The following is a 15,267-nucleotide window of genomic DNA, read 5'->3' as shown; positions in this document are numbered from 1 at the left end:
TGATAATATATCTCAATACAAAACTATATTCACGCACTTTTTTTTTATTTTTATTAGCTATTACATTTTCAATCATTGTTTTAGTTCTTAATTATTATTATTTTTTGTTTAGAACTGGCACGTTTTGGATAACACATAAGACCATGTGTAAAACGTAAACACCGACTGATTGGACAGGACTTAATGAATTTCTTTTTCTTTCGTCGTTTTTTAGACGTCGTGTCAAAAAAACAACAACTTAAAAACTATATAAAAACAACGTAATGTCTCGTAACACTTGCGTTCTGTTCTATGCGTTACGTCTTGCTTGTTTTTAGCGCAAGAACGCGTTCGGTCTGTACGTCTCCGTAGTTGTTATGTAAAGACTAAGTAATTTCAAGAGAATGTTGAAATCGAATTAAAATCTATCAATCCACATGAATTATTCTTAATATTTGACTTTAAGTATTCGATCTATCTATATTTCTGGTTACTGTATAGACTGAAAGACGCGTTGTTTAAAGTAACATACCTGCATTAATAACCTCTGTTAAATATTAACGAATGAAACCACAGTATGTCTCGCATTTGCAAAAAGAAGCCAGCTGTATGCACAGATGATCCAATTTCTAACAGTGACATCTCCCTAAAACTTGCACTGTTAAGAGACATATTCAGTACTAGCTACGGACCTACTGGCAGATTGAAACAAATCCACAACAATGTAGGTGGCCACGTGGTGACAACTTCAACCTCCAGAGTGTTACTGAAAGGGGTTGATATGTCTGCGCCACTTCTTAAATTGATCTCAACAGCTGTTCAACATCATGCTTCACGTTACAGTGACTGTGGGCTGTTTATGGGGATATTCACTCTCCGACTTATCGAACACACCCAGAAATATGGCCTCAGGACTACTGCAGCAGCCAAAGTATACAAACACCTTTTGGAAGAATGCAACAGGTATCTTAAGGGAGACAGCTGTGGTTGTAAAGTCCAAGTGGACCTCAGCAGTTCTGATTCACTTGTTTTACTGGCCCGCAGCATGCTCACAAGTAAACCAGCCTGCATGTTGAACAGTCGAGAGACGCAGCATATCAGTTCACTGATCGCACAGGCCTTTCTGTATTCCATTCCATGTAACTCTACTGGTGTGAGCTGTTTTGGCAGGACGGTCAATATTGCCATTGAGGGCCAATCAGTGAGTAACTCTGCTGTTTTCCCAGGACTGCTGGTGGATGTGCCTCTGATGCTTCAGCCTGCAGACCTTAAGAAACTTGGGCCTGGTCCTTTCAAGGTTGTGCTTTTTAGCACATCTCTTGCGGGTGATATCTCTGAAGTTGGTAATGTAACTTTGGAGATCCATAAGGGGTGGACCCAGAGCTTGGTGTCCTACAGCAGCTCATGAAGCTTGGGGAACAAATAGTTAGGGATAACGTGGTCTTATTTGTATGTCAGAAAGTAGTGCACCCAGTCCTTCAGCATTATTTGAGGGAACATGGGGTGGTCGTGATAGAGAGACTTGGACTCGCCTTGATGGAGCCATTTATCCAGATAACAGGTCAATTGAGTTAATGTGATAGTTCAGCCAAATGTCATCATTTACATACCCTACAGGTTGTTCCAAACCTGTAAGACTTTTCTCTCTAATGTGGAACACAAAAGGAGTTGTCAGGGATGTGTTCACTTCAGTCACCATTCACTTTTAATAGCATCTTTCTTCCATACAATGAAAGTGTATGGTGACTTAGGCTGTCAGTCCCTAACATCTTGCTTAACATCTCTCTTTGTGTTCCACTGTTGACAGAATTTTCATTTTTGAGCTAACTATTCCTTGAATAATTTTTATTTTGCAATCATACCTGTTCTTGTCTTTGAATCATTTAATAGCAATAGAATATACTATATCATCACTGTACAATGCAATAGTAATGGAAAGAAATGGCACTCCACGCTCATAACACAGTCGTTTTAACTCATGTTTTATGTTTCAGGGGCTCAGGCTGTTGCCTCCCTGTGCACTCCAGTCCCGACTGAAGCTTACGGGCTGGTCAGAGGCTTCTGTTTCCAGTCATGTGGATCAAAAGAGCTACTCCAGATCCTTTCTTCTAAAAATGTGGCATTTAGCACCATGGCACTTTGCCACAGAAATGAAACCATGTTGGATGAACTCAAGGTTCGTTTACTACTGTTATTAGGTTGATTCTGATTGGCTGATCGTGCAGGCATTCTGTGGTTAAATATTTTCATATAATGACCACTTAAATGGATAATGGACCATTATCCCAGACAACCGATTTCCGACACACAGTAGCTGTGATAGTTTAATGTCTGTTTCTTGGCACATATCAAAAAAATGTAAACTCAAATCAATATTTCATGTCTTTTTATTTGGTTATTAGGCATGTAATAAGAGGTATGTACAGTCAGCCAGTTATTATTGTTATTATTAATTTGAATGACACCTTTCATTCAAATTGATTGCATTTATTCCCCTACTTCACTACTCACTTCTCATATCATGAACACTTTTTACATTTGTTGGACAGATGACATGCCAGAGAGCAGAACATGTGTTGCGACTAACTCTAAGGGAACCCTACGCCCTGCTTGGAGGAGGCTGCACTGAGACACTTTTGGCCACCCACATTACACACATGGTATTCTATTCCACCATAGTTACACATCACATTGAGTTTCATGTGTACTATATTGATTAAAAAGTTTCACTTGAACTTGAAAGTTTGCCTAGTCACAATTTAATGAAATGGTTTATTCATTTGCTGTCCCTTATATCCTCAGAATTGTAATTGTAAAAATGATTGTAATTCTCTTATATTTCAAAACATTTACTCCACAGAATCAGTCCACAGCAACTGAAACAGCTGCAGTTCTGGGCATCTCTCACACTGAGTTCCTCATGGCAGTCAAGGTATTCTGCCGTTCTCTCCACGATGTGGCTCTTTCCTTAGAACATGATGGGCAGGACTGTCTCTGTGACCTGACATTTGCCCACCGCTGGGTCAAAGATATCAACTCCCAGACCAGTGCTGAGGAAACCTGTGGCTGTGGTCTAGTGAAGGACCGATCGGATCTGGAGAAGACCCCTCTAAATACAGCTTACCATACTTTCTCTCCTGTTTCCACTGACAATGCTGACTCTCAGCCTAGAATATTAGATTCATTCTCTGCCAAGCTCAATGCTTTGAATGTAGCAGTTGAGATGGCTAATCTTGTTCTAGATGTTAAATACATGATCAGGAATATGAATTAAGTTTTGCTTTCAATGAACATCTGAACTGGTAACCCATAGATTGTAGGTTAAAACACTGCACAGTGCGACCTAATCATCGACATGGTGCCCTAGCGCAAGGTACTTATCCCCAGGCTGTTCCAGGGGTAGAGTTCTTGAACTGAAAAAGGATATACCATAAGGATACTGCTTTGGGGAGGAAATCTGTTAAATGACTATGTAGGAGTATCTAGGACAGGGGTAGCCAAACTATGGCACACGTGCCAGCATTTGCACATGGCGGAGTAATCACTGGCACCCCGGCAACGGAGAGAGCGTAGACCATTTCATTTATATGAACTTCCGTGCCTGCATTCCAGTTTGCATCTTTATGTAATTCTTCCTCATGATCATGCAGCGTGTTTTCATTAGCTGAATGGGAGGTTAAACAAAAAGTTCAAATGTGACCATACTGCAGTATACCAAATAGACTCGTGCAGCGTGTGCAAGCCATTCAAACTTCACATTCGGTTATTCGCGCAAATTGGTCAGGCTGCGCGGATGACAGCCTACATTCCGTGTTTGATTTGATTCTTTTTGTTTTCAGAAAAACATGTGATGTAATAAGGAAAACACCACTATTAATCCTTGATATTTCCAACCCAACATACAGGTACACCCTCCTTAAGCCATGGTCACACTCAAAATTACATTAAACGATTAAAAGAGAAAATTTAAATATCTATTAAAAATATAAATTAAACCTGGATATAAAGTTTTAGGATTTTGCAGGTGTGATTAGACGAAAAGGGATAAATAGTTGATTGACTTCTGATGTGTGAATGGATTTGCACGAGTCTTATCACATTTTAACTTTTTGTTTTACCTACCATTCAGCTGATGATAACACGCTGCGTGATCATGAGGAAGAATGACATCAAGATGTAGATTGGAATGCAGGTGCGAAAAACCTCATATAAATAAAATAGCCTGCTCCTCTCTCTCTCTATTGCATACGTACTAGTGATTACCCCTCTGCGTGATTTTGAAAATATACATACATAATTTAAGAAATATTTAAGATTCCACACAATTTCGTGATCAGTAGTCAAATAAGCATATTTGTGACATTAACTCTGTTAACTCATTTTGTACACAAGGACAGGTTTTCTTTCATTAAAGCACTTTCACAAGATGCTCTGTGAAAATTCACATTCAGGTTCATGATTATATCACAATCATTGGGTTTTGCACAAAAATTTCACTCAAACTGTTATGCTGATAATATCATTTGTAATGAAATATAAACGATTAAATTAGAAAAATGCAAAATAGAAACATTTTGGGGTGGACGTTGGCACAGCCATTAACCAGGAAAATAAAAAATGGCACTCCGTATCAAAAAGGTTGTTGACCCGTGATCTAGAAAATCATTTATATGTGTTTTTTTTTGTAGCTGTAGTTCTCAGGGATCAACACTAGATGTAGTCAGAGAGAGACCCTGTGCACATGATTAAAAATGCTCCTTTGAGCTTGTTATGGTGCAATGCCAGTGGGGTAGAGTTAAAATTGTTAGCTTTAATGAGGACACCAAAAGCATTTTGACATTCTGTTACGTTTACATTGGCAAATGGGCTAAAGTCACCATGAAATATTCTCACCACATTTTACGTTAGTATTGTGACAATTCTGAGTGAAACATGATATAAAATAATGAAAAATGAGAATTGATTGGAAACTTAGTGGCTTTTGTGATAGCAAAATGGAAATAGCTTCAGTGAAAGCGCAAGATATTACATTTTGATGAAAGATTACAAAGGACGTTTTTTTCTTCGCAATAGCATGCACTGATGAATAATGCACAAGACTAGGAATGTTATTAAAAGCATTCAGTAGGGTCAATTTTGATTTCATGTTGACCTTAAAAATGTACATACAAAGTTTCAATCGACATTACATACAGACTTTGTGCTAAGTACTTTAAATGAGATCCTAAAGACAGTGATAATAGTTAACTGTTGGCTATAGATCTCGACGCATTTTGAACAAAGTGATGTCTAAGAACCCAGACTTTAGACTGTCAATAAATGCAAAGAATACGCAGCCAAGTATTGAACTAGACACTTTTCAGTGCTCTTGGGAAAATGGCTTTTCCAGTCTGTCTGGATGTCTGTCTATACACATCAATATGCAACAAGTAAAAAAACACCTTTTAATTGATTATAAAGTGTAGATAGGGAAAAAACAGAAGCATTTACAATAATGGAATAAAATATCAATACTAAAATTAACAGTCTAAATCAATAAAGTAGCCTGTTATTTTATTTGAGGGATAGTTCACCAAAAAAAGAAAATTCTGTAATCATTTACTCAGCCACACTTTCTTCTAAACCTGTACGACTGACTTTCCGTGGAGTACTAAAGAAGATGTTGGACTGAATGTAAGGGACTTACAGCCTTTTTTCCATACAAGGAAAGTAAATGGTGATCGAGTCTGATAATTCTGCCTAACGTCTCCTTTTTTGTCCATGGAAGGTAAAAAACTTTTACAAACACTTGTAACAGTTTCAAATCATACTAATAGCAGTATCATTTTGTGGCAACGATTCCTGCATACTGTAAGAAATCAGATAAAGAAAACAAACCAGAAGTGCAGGTGAACAGGGCTTTAATTGAGAAGATGAATTCTTAGTTGGAATCTGTCAGAATGTAGGGTTAAACGTGACAATGGCGCTTCAGAATATGAAGGTATGAGAGATCTTGATCTGGGGAAATCTTTGAACCTCTCGTTATAGAACCTGGAACACATTATAGAAGCCAAATGTCTTTTTCCAAGACTCATTTCAGTGTGTTACAGCATTGTACTGTCAAAACTAACTCACTGAACAAACTAAATACATGGTTCAAACCCTTGCACAGATCTGCAGTTTGACAAACATTTGAATCATTGGTTTTATTGGATTTAGTGAAGTACTCTTTACCTGTGATGATGATGATAAGCTCTCGGGTCTATGAAGCATATGTGGGTAAAGATGAGGTAGTAACCGTGTAGCCCAGCCACTCTACAATTTCCCCAAATAAATTAGCTCCAGACACATGCTCAAACAAGCCACCTGCATTAAAAACAAACACATAAATCAGTCCAGGGTTTATTCAAGGAAGCTAATTGCAGTTTTCTTACACAGACTGAGATGTGCAGATTAAAGGGATAGTTCATGCATAAATAAAAAAAGTGTCATTTTATCACCCTTGTGTTGTTCCAAAGCCATATGACTTTCCTTTCCATGGAACACAAAATGAGATCATCAGTAATCATTCACTTTCATTGTGTAAAAAAAAAAGATGCAACGAAAGTGATTGGTGACTGTGTTCCACAGAAGAAAGTTATACTGGTTTGGACAAATAGAAGGTGATTAGATTATGATAGAATTTTCATTTTGGGTGAACTATGATTTTAAGAGGCTCACATCAAAACGATTCTTGAGATTTCCCCAGGTTTTCTCAAGTTAAAAAGTATGTGTTCTCTGTGAATATTGATCCCCATTCCAGTGAAAAATATAGAATCAAACCTAGAAAATATACAGGAAAACAAAATCTTTAAAAAAATATAACTTTTGCTCCAAATGCCATGCTACAGTGCTCTAAAACTCTGCTATTAACATTACAATTAATTATTACAATGTATTACATGGCTCTCTAGAATACTTGTAGTAAAACAGTAACTGTAATCTGATTACAATAATGAAGAAATTAATGTGTTACAATACTGTTAGACTTTAAAAGTCATTTGATTTTAGTAACTAATTACTTTGTAATCAGATTACACTCAACATAGTATGTATGTAACATTTGCAGTAGAATAATCTGCAGTAAAATATTTTGGCATAATTACCGCATAATTGTAAGATAATTAATTAAATTCTTTTTTTTTTTCAAGAAAAGTATTCAAACATAAATTAATATTTCATGTCCATGCATTTATTTCGTTGACAAATAGTCATGCAAGCAGGAAAATGACCAATCAGTCAGTCATTATCACAAAAAATCATTCAGGATGAAAAAAGTTCTAATATCCCTTTCTGGGTTTATTTTGCGATAATGACAAATGGACTGTAAGTTAACCCTTACATAATAAATTAAAATCAATTTGTTAATTCAGTAATTGAGATTTACCAGCTAATAAGCGACCATCAGAGATCCACGTGTTTTGATATGTAGCACAAATAGGTAGTGTGCATGCAGGAAGCCATTAATAGAGCAAAACACCATCCCAGACAGCATAATGTTGAATGGATATGTTCATTCTTTGGTAAACAGAGAGTAGATGCAGCTCCTGGAAACCAGGATGTTACAAAAACATATCATACTTTGTATGATCTGAATTGTCACATAGGTAAATATGAAGCTTACCGGTATTACCATACTTGCAAAACTAAGTATATGGAGGATAGCATGTGGCATCTTTACTTGCGGAGTCTAATAACATGTATTAGATTCATGCTGAGCTCTGCGCTCAGATTTAGCCTGCATGCAGACCATTACACTTCATTTGTGATTGAAAGGGTTTTGTGTCTCAACATCTGCTCACAAACCGGTTGTGCTTTGTACAGATCACACCTCTGCTGAACTATTCATGCTCTCACCAGGTTTTGTCCCTCTCATAATTACAGATCAGATCTGCTCGAATTTGAACAAATCTCTGCCATCGCATTTTCTGCAGCTTTGACTTATGGGTAAACAGCATAAAAATCAATAAAAAAGGAATCTGGAACATTCCAACCAGTACATTGTCTTTTGTCTTTGGATTAAGTAGACGATTAAGATTCCACACAATGTCGTGATCAGTAGTCAAATAAGCGAATTTGTGACATTAACTCTGTTAACTCATTTTGTACACAAGGACAGGTTTTCTTTCATTAAAGCACTTTCACAAGATGCTCAATCAACAGCATTTGTGACATAATGTTGATTACCACAAAAATGATATAGACTCGTGCCTCTTTTTCGTAAAAATGAGCAAATATCGAGGTAACAGTGAGACAACTACAATGGAAGTGAATGGGGCACATTTTTATAAGGGTTTAAAGGCAGAAATGTGAAGCTATTTATTTTATTAAAGCACTCACATTAATTCTTCTGTTAAAACTTGTGTATTATTTGAGCTGTAAAGTTATTTAAATCTTCATTTTGACATTTTTTGTCATATCATGGCAACAAAGTTGTAAAATTGTATCTAACTTTATCACACACTATAATCATGTTAACATACATATTGCTTACATCTTGTTACATTTTAATGTTTCCCGATTGGCCCCGTTCACTTCTGTTGTAGAGCCTCACTGTAACCCAGATTTTTCCTTTTTTTTGACAGAAAAGGAAGGATGAGTCGAAATTGATTTTTGTGGTAATCAACATTTTGCCACAAATGCTGTCGATGGACCTTAACTTGTATTGAACCTGGAATATTCCTTTAATAGAATTTTGTCTTCATTTGCTTTGAGTAAGCTAGAAAGTTTTGTGCAGTTGCAATTTTATTTGAAATCAGCTAAACAAGTGAAGAGTAGCATTAGAAATGTACTCCAACATGTCCAAGTACATAGTTGCAATGTAGGGGGTTCTATGTATGCAAACATACGTTCTGTTGATCTGTTCTTTTAAAGTTCTCATTAGTATGTGCAACTGTAAATTGTGAATTCTTTTTTAGCACCACCAATGTTCTCCTGCGTTTAAATGCAAAGTACCTTTGAAAGTAGTGCAGGCAGAAGGTCCAGAGCATCAGGTGTTTCCCAATGCTATGGTACCCATCGGTGATCAGCAGCAAAAGTAGGGGCATCACCGGAGTAGGAAGCTCCTTGAGGAACCAGGCGAGCATCGTGGGCACCATCACTGGGCTGGTAGAGGTGTCCATGCAGTGGCCATATATATAGCATGAGACTTCATGATACAAATAAAGTGTATAACCCCACTCAGGGTCATCCTCAAACTCAGGCCCTGCACCAGGAGCTCCTGACACTTCATGAAGCTCGGCTATCTGTCCAATTCCAGACCTGGCTTGAGTCTACTGCCAGATCTCCCCACTTAACCCCTCACCAGAGTTCTGCTAACACAGTGTCTCAAAGCAGCTCCTCCCAAAAATCAGAGGGAAAGTGGAGTCCTAACCATGCTGCAGCATGCACCCTGCTGTAATGTGAGAATGCCTTTCTGAAAGAGATTTCCATTTTGTTTTTCCAGTAATGAACTGGTGATGAGTTGTGAGCAATGTTTGAGTCAGTTTGTATATGGTCTAAAAACTGCATCTCAATTTTGTACAATTTTGTAAATGTATTTTACTAAAAAGAGCTTTTCCACTAATGCACTGGTAGTGCAGCCTGATCTCAGTATTCATATATGTATTTGTTCGTAGTATCGGAAAAGTTACTCAAAAAACATAATCCACTACATATGACATAATTACTTCTCTAAAATTGTAATGAGATCACTGGTTACGTTGTGGGAAAAGTAATCACATTACTACTTAATTACTCTGCTTCTAAGTTCATATTAACATAATTCATATTTTAAATGTATTCAACAGAAATAATGTCATTTTTCCAACTTTTTTCCAACGTAATTGAAAGTCAGTAACTGTAATCTGATTTCAATAATGTAGAAATGAATGTGTTACAATACTGTTAGACTTTAAAAGTCATTTGATTTTAGTAACGAATTACTTTGTAATCAGATTACACCCAACATTGTATGTATGTAACGTTTGCACATACATTTTCATGCATTTGAATGTATGCTGAAACGTACAGCATACTGTATTGACATCGTGTTAAATCTTAAGACTTTTACTTATGTACAGCTTTAGAAAGGTACAAATGTAATTATTTTTTTTTAATATTATAAATATATTTAGGCTGATCACACTAGTGAGTTGTGACAATGAACAAGCATTGGTTTTCAAATAACATGAATTACTATTTTATTTATTTATTGATAAGGCTTAGTGAATCCTTTTGTCCGCACTCTGTTGTTGTGTACCTGCTACATGCCTAATACTGTGTTTTGTGTTCAAACAAGATGAACAGATGATTTGTCTCCTTTTTGTTATTGGACCATGTCAATTTTTATATGACTAATATAAAAATACAGTAACTTTCTTTGACCTGTTTGTACAAATCTAAACATGAAAAGCTGGGCAAAAGGACTTATTTAAAATATTCAAGTAAGAGAAAAGACAATTTTCAAATGCAATTGTGTTTTTTCTTTGCTGCATGTGTTGGCATATACAGTGAGGAAAATAAGTATTTGAACACCCTGCTATTTTGCAAGTTCTCCCACTTAGAAATCATGGAGGGGTCTGAAATTGTCATCGTAGGTGCATGTCCACTGTGAGAGACATAATCTAAAAAAAAAATCCAGAAATCACAATGTATGATTTTTTAACTATTTATTTGTATGATACAGCAGCAAATAAGTATTTGAACACCTGAGAAAATCAATGTTAATATTTGGTACAGTAGCCTTTGTTTGCAATTAAACGTTTCCTGTAGTTTTTTCACCAGGTTTGCACACACTGCAGGAGGGATTGTGGCCCACTCCTCCACACAGATCTTCTCTAGATCAGTCAGGTTTCTGGGCTGTCGCTGAGAAACACGGAGTTTGAGCTCCCTCCAAAGATTCTCTATTGGGTTTAGGTCTGGAGACTGGCTAGGCCACGCCAGAACCTTGATATGCTTCTTACAGAGCCACTCCTTGGTTATCCTGGCTGTGTGCTTCGGGTCATTGTCATGTTGGAAGCCCCAGCCTCGACCCATCTTCAATGCTCTAACTGAGGGAAGGAGGTTGTTCCCCAAAATCTCGCAATACATGGCCCCGGTCATCCTCTCCTTAATACAGTGCAGTCAGCCCTGTCCCATGTGCAGAAAAACACCCCCAAAGCATGATGCTACCACCCCCATGCTTCACAGTAGGGATGGTGTTCTTGGGATGGTACTCATCATTCTTCTTCCTCCAAACACGGTTAGTGGAATTATGACCAAAAGGTCTCATCTGACCACATGACTTTCTCCCATGACTCCTCTGGATCATCCAAATGGTCATTGGCAAACTTAAGACGGGCCTTGACATGTGCTGGTTTAAGCAGGGGAACCTTCCGTGCCATGCATGATTTCAAACCGTGACGTCTTAGTGTATTACCAACAGTAACCTTGGAAACGGTGGTCCCAGCTCTTTTCAGGTCATTGACCAGCTCCTCCCGTGTAGTTCTGGGCTGATTTTTCACCTTTCTTAGGATCATTGAGACCCCACGAGGTGAGATCTTGCACGGAGCCCCAGTCTGAGGGAGATTGACAGTCATGTTTAGCTTCTTCCATTTTCTAATGATTGCTCCAACAGTGGACCTTTTTTCACCAAGCTGCTTGGCAATTTCCCCGTAGCCCTTTCCAGCCTTGTGGAGGTGTACAATTTTGTCTCTAGTGTCTTTGGACAGCTCTTTGGTCTTGGCCATGTTAGTAGTTGGATTCTTACTGATTGTATGGGGTGGACAGGTGTCTTTATGCAGCTAACGACCTCAAACAGGTGCATCTAATTTAGGATAATAAATGGAGTGGAGGTGGACATTTTAAAGGCAGACTAACAGTTCTTTGAGGGTCAGAATTCTAGCTGATAGACAGGTGTTCAAATACTTATTTGCAGCTGTATCATACAAATAAATAGTTAAAGAATCATACATTGTGATTTCTGGATTTTTTTTTTAGATTATGTCTCTCACAGTGGACATGCACCTACGATGACAATTTCAGACCCCTCCATGATTTCTAAGTGGGAGAACTTGCAAAATAGCAGGGTGTTCAAATACTTATTTTCCTCACTGTATATTAACACCTTTCAAAGGGAATCTCCTCTCAGGACATGTGTGTTTTCCTAAACAGTCTGGCATGATCATTGTTTGTCAGTCTTTTAAACAATCCAAATTTGTAGATTAGAAATTTCAAATCATGCAACCCTGAGGTTATAATGCATAATAACTTTTAAAAAAGCATGCATCTACTTCTAAATTTCCTGTATTTAAGAGAGCACCCACTGAGAGAATATTGCATGAATGGTGTGGATGTAGGAATCTCTGTCAAACAGCTGGAAGTACGCCCAAATATTTCCCCTCACACCCTTTAGCCATATTAGCTACCAATAACCTCTGGATGTTTATGTCACTAATGCAGTCACTCAATAAAAGTGACTTAAAATAACAAGATGCAAGACTATTCCAACAAATAGCGTTTTGTTTCCAACAAAACGCTTAAAAGTTGTTTTAACAGCCAAAAGTGAACAAATATAATTTTGATGGATGTTGAGTATATTTACCTGCTCTGCCAAAATAAAACAATAATAAAAACACATCGTAACAAACCATTGGATATCTTATTTTTGATGGTTTTTAAACGACAAGCTCACTTTCAAAAGTTGTCTGAGTATTTTTTCATCTCAGAGCATGATGTAACCTTGAGACCAACATTAAAGTCATTTTTGAAGAAGAAACTTGTAGTCACCACAGCTGACACCTGTGTCCAAACCAACTCAACAAAGTCCACCTCACCCGAACATGTTAAATGCAACCTCAAATGGCTCAAGAGATTTTGAAATGTCAGCACTGCTAAACTGAAAACAGATTGATGAAGTGAGATATATTCAGTTGGACCAATGAATGGGAATATCCATCTCCTTTTCCCATTAGAATTCTTTTTTTTTTTTTTAAATGTGCAAAACATTTTACACAGAATGAAACCAAAACCCACATTTCAATTAGGGATCCAAGAAAAAGCCTGGGAAACAGAATTAGAAGTCGAATTACAGCCAATGCAAAAAAGGGAGAAAACACACCTCTATTACACAGGGTTTATGTGCAATCAAATGAAATGAGTTTGTGTTGCTGGAGTTTGAATAGATACTGTGCTTGAATGAAAGCTTGTTGCACAACATCTTAGATGCTTAGACTGCATGTGTGTGACCAGTAGAGCTTTTCCTTCTTATACCTGATAAAATAAATAATTCTTGAAAGGCTATAGGTTTGTAATTAGCTCCATTCAAGATGGTGCTAATCGTTTGCCAATTAATTTGACCACAGTTTCTATTATTACATGATTTGGTTATTTATTACACAATGTATTATTCAAATTTTCTTGAATGGAACATAAAACTAGTTTTCTATTTTTAGACACTCCGAACCAGAAACTGAACTTCCTTGAATAATTAATGTTTATGGGGAATTTGGAAATATTTTTGATGGTTTTACTTTCCATAATGACTAAAGCAGTCTACAACTGATCAACCACAACATTAAAACCACTGACAGGTGGAGTGAATAGCATTTATTGTCTCGTTTCAATGGCACCTATCAACATTGTTGGGAGTAACAAAATACATATTTAAAATACAAAATACAAGTAACTGTATTCCACTACAGTTACAATTTAAATAATTGGTATTTAGAATAGTTACATTCATAAAGTATTTTGATTACTGAAGAGATTACTTTGCATTTTATTGTCATTTGTTTCATTTCATATTTAGTCCTTTCAGATGGAAAACATTTCTACATATAAATGATGATGTGATCTACCAGTGCTGAAGAAGTAATCCAAAGTATTTAGAATACGTTACTGACCTTGAATAATCTAATGTAATCCATTACAAATTACATTTTACAGTATATATTTTGTAATCTGTAGTGGTGGTATATATTAGGCAGCAAATGAACATTCAGTTCTTGAATTTCATGTGTTGGAAGCAGGAAAAATGGACAAGCGTAAGGATCTGAGTGACTTTTGTCAAGGGCCAAATTGTGATGGCTAGACTACCTGGTCAGAGCATTTCCAAAACGGCAGGTCTTGTGGGGTAACCCGGTATGCAGTGGTTAGTAACTATCAAAAGTGGTCCAAGGAAGGACAACCGGTGAACAGGCAACAGGGTCGTGTGCACCCAAGACTCATTGATGCGCGTGTAGAGCGAAGGCTAGCCTGTCTGGTCCGATCCCACAGAAGAGCTACTGTAGCACAAATTGCTGAAAAACGTAATGCTAGGCATGATAGAAAGGTGTCAGAACACAGTGCCGCATAGCCATAGACTGGTCAGAGTGCCCATGCTGACCCCTGTCCACTGCCGAAAGCTCCTACAATGGGCATGTGAGCGTCAGAACTGGACTATGGAAAAATGGAAGAATGTGGCCTGGTCTGATGAATCACATTTTATTTTAGATCATGAGGACGGCCGGGTGCGTGTGCATCATTTACCTGGGGAAGTGATGGCAGCAGGATGCACCATGGGAAGAAGTCCAAGGCAGTGTGATGCTCTGTGCAATGTTCTGCTGGGAAACCTTGGGTCTTGGCATTAATGTGCATGTTACTTTGACACCTACCTAAAGACTGTTGCAGACCATGTACACTTCTTCATTGCAACTGTATTCCCTGAAGGCAGTGGCCTCTTTCAGCAGGGTAATGCACCCTGCCACACTGCAAAAATTGTTCAGGAATGGTTTGAGGAACATGACAAAGAGTTCAAGGTGTTGACTTTGCCTCCAAATTCCCCAATTTTCAATCCGATTGAGCATCTATGGGATGTGCTGGACCAACAAGTCCGATCCATGGAGGCCCCACCTAACAACTTACAAGACTTAAAGGATCTGTCTTAGTGCCAGATACCACGGGACACCTTCAGAAGTCTTGTGGAGTCCATGCCTCGATGGGTCAGAGCTGTTTTGGCGACATGAGGGGGACCTACACGATATTAGGCAGGTGGTTTTAATTTTGTGGCTGATCAGTGTAAATTTATCAAAAGAAATAAGCAGAGATCAAGTTCTTTTGCAAGCATAGCACAGTTAAAATGTAAAATCAAATTTAAAATATAAGCATGTTAATGTGAAGACTGGATTGGATGGGCAAGGCAGAGCACAGGAAAAGGACTTCATATTATGTGTTTTATTCATTTAAATCTTTGTCACTATACTATGCAAATGGGACATACTGCCTCATGTTTTAATATAAGGCTGCTGCCATGTTAAAGGGATAGTTCACCCA

At 37.6% G+C, this 15,267-nt stretch overlaps 1 protein-coding gene and 1 pseudogene across 1 annotated transcript; one reads left to right on the top strand and one right to left on the bottom strand.

Annotated features, from left to right (window-relative positions):
* Window positions 1-159: 159 nt before the first annotated feature.
* On the top strand, window positions 160-4,406 carry LOC127617420 (molecular chaperone MKKS-like). The gene is given in 5 exon segments (XM_052089383.1): window positions 160-1,343; window positions 1,346-1,540; window positions 1,974-2,155; window positions 2,529-2,639; window positions 2,840-4,406. Coding segments are annotated over 5 exon segments (1,689 nt in total). The 5' UTR covers window positions 160-556; the 3' UTR covers window positions 3,254-4,406.
* A 118-nt stretch (window positions 4,407-4,524) lies between these two features.
* On the bottom strand, window positions 4,525-9,119 carry LOC127617423 (3-oxo-5-alpha-steroid 4-dehydrogenase 2-like; annotated as a pseudogene).
* Window positions 9,120-15,267: the final 6,148 nt, after the last annotated feature.

The sequence above is a fragment of the Xyrauchen texanus genome, chromosome 24 (genome assembly GCF_025860055.1).
Source record: "Xyrauchen texanus isolate HMW12.3.18 chromosome 24, RBS_HiC_50CHRs, whole genome shotgun sequence".
Taxonomy (NCBI): domain Eukaryota; kingdom Metazoa; phylum Chordata; class Actinopteri; order Cypriniformes; family Catostomidae; genus Xyrauchen; species Xyrauchen texanus.
The sequence above is the reverse complement of the archived record's forward strand: the minus strand, read 5'-3'. Positions and strand labels throughout refer to the sequence as shown.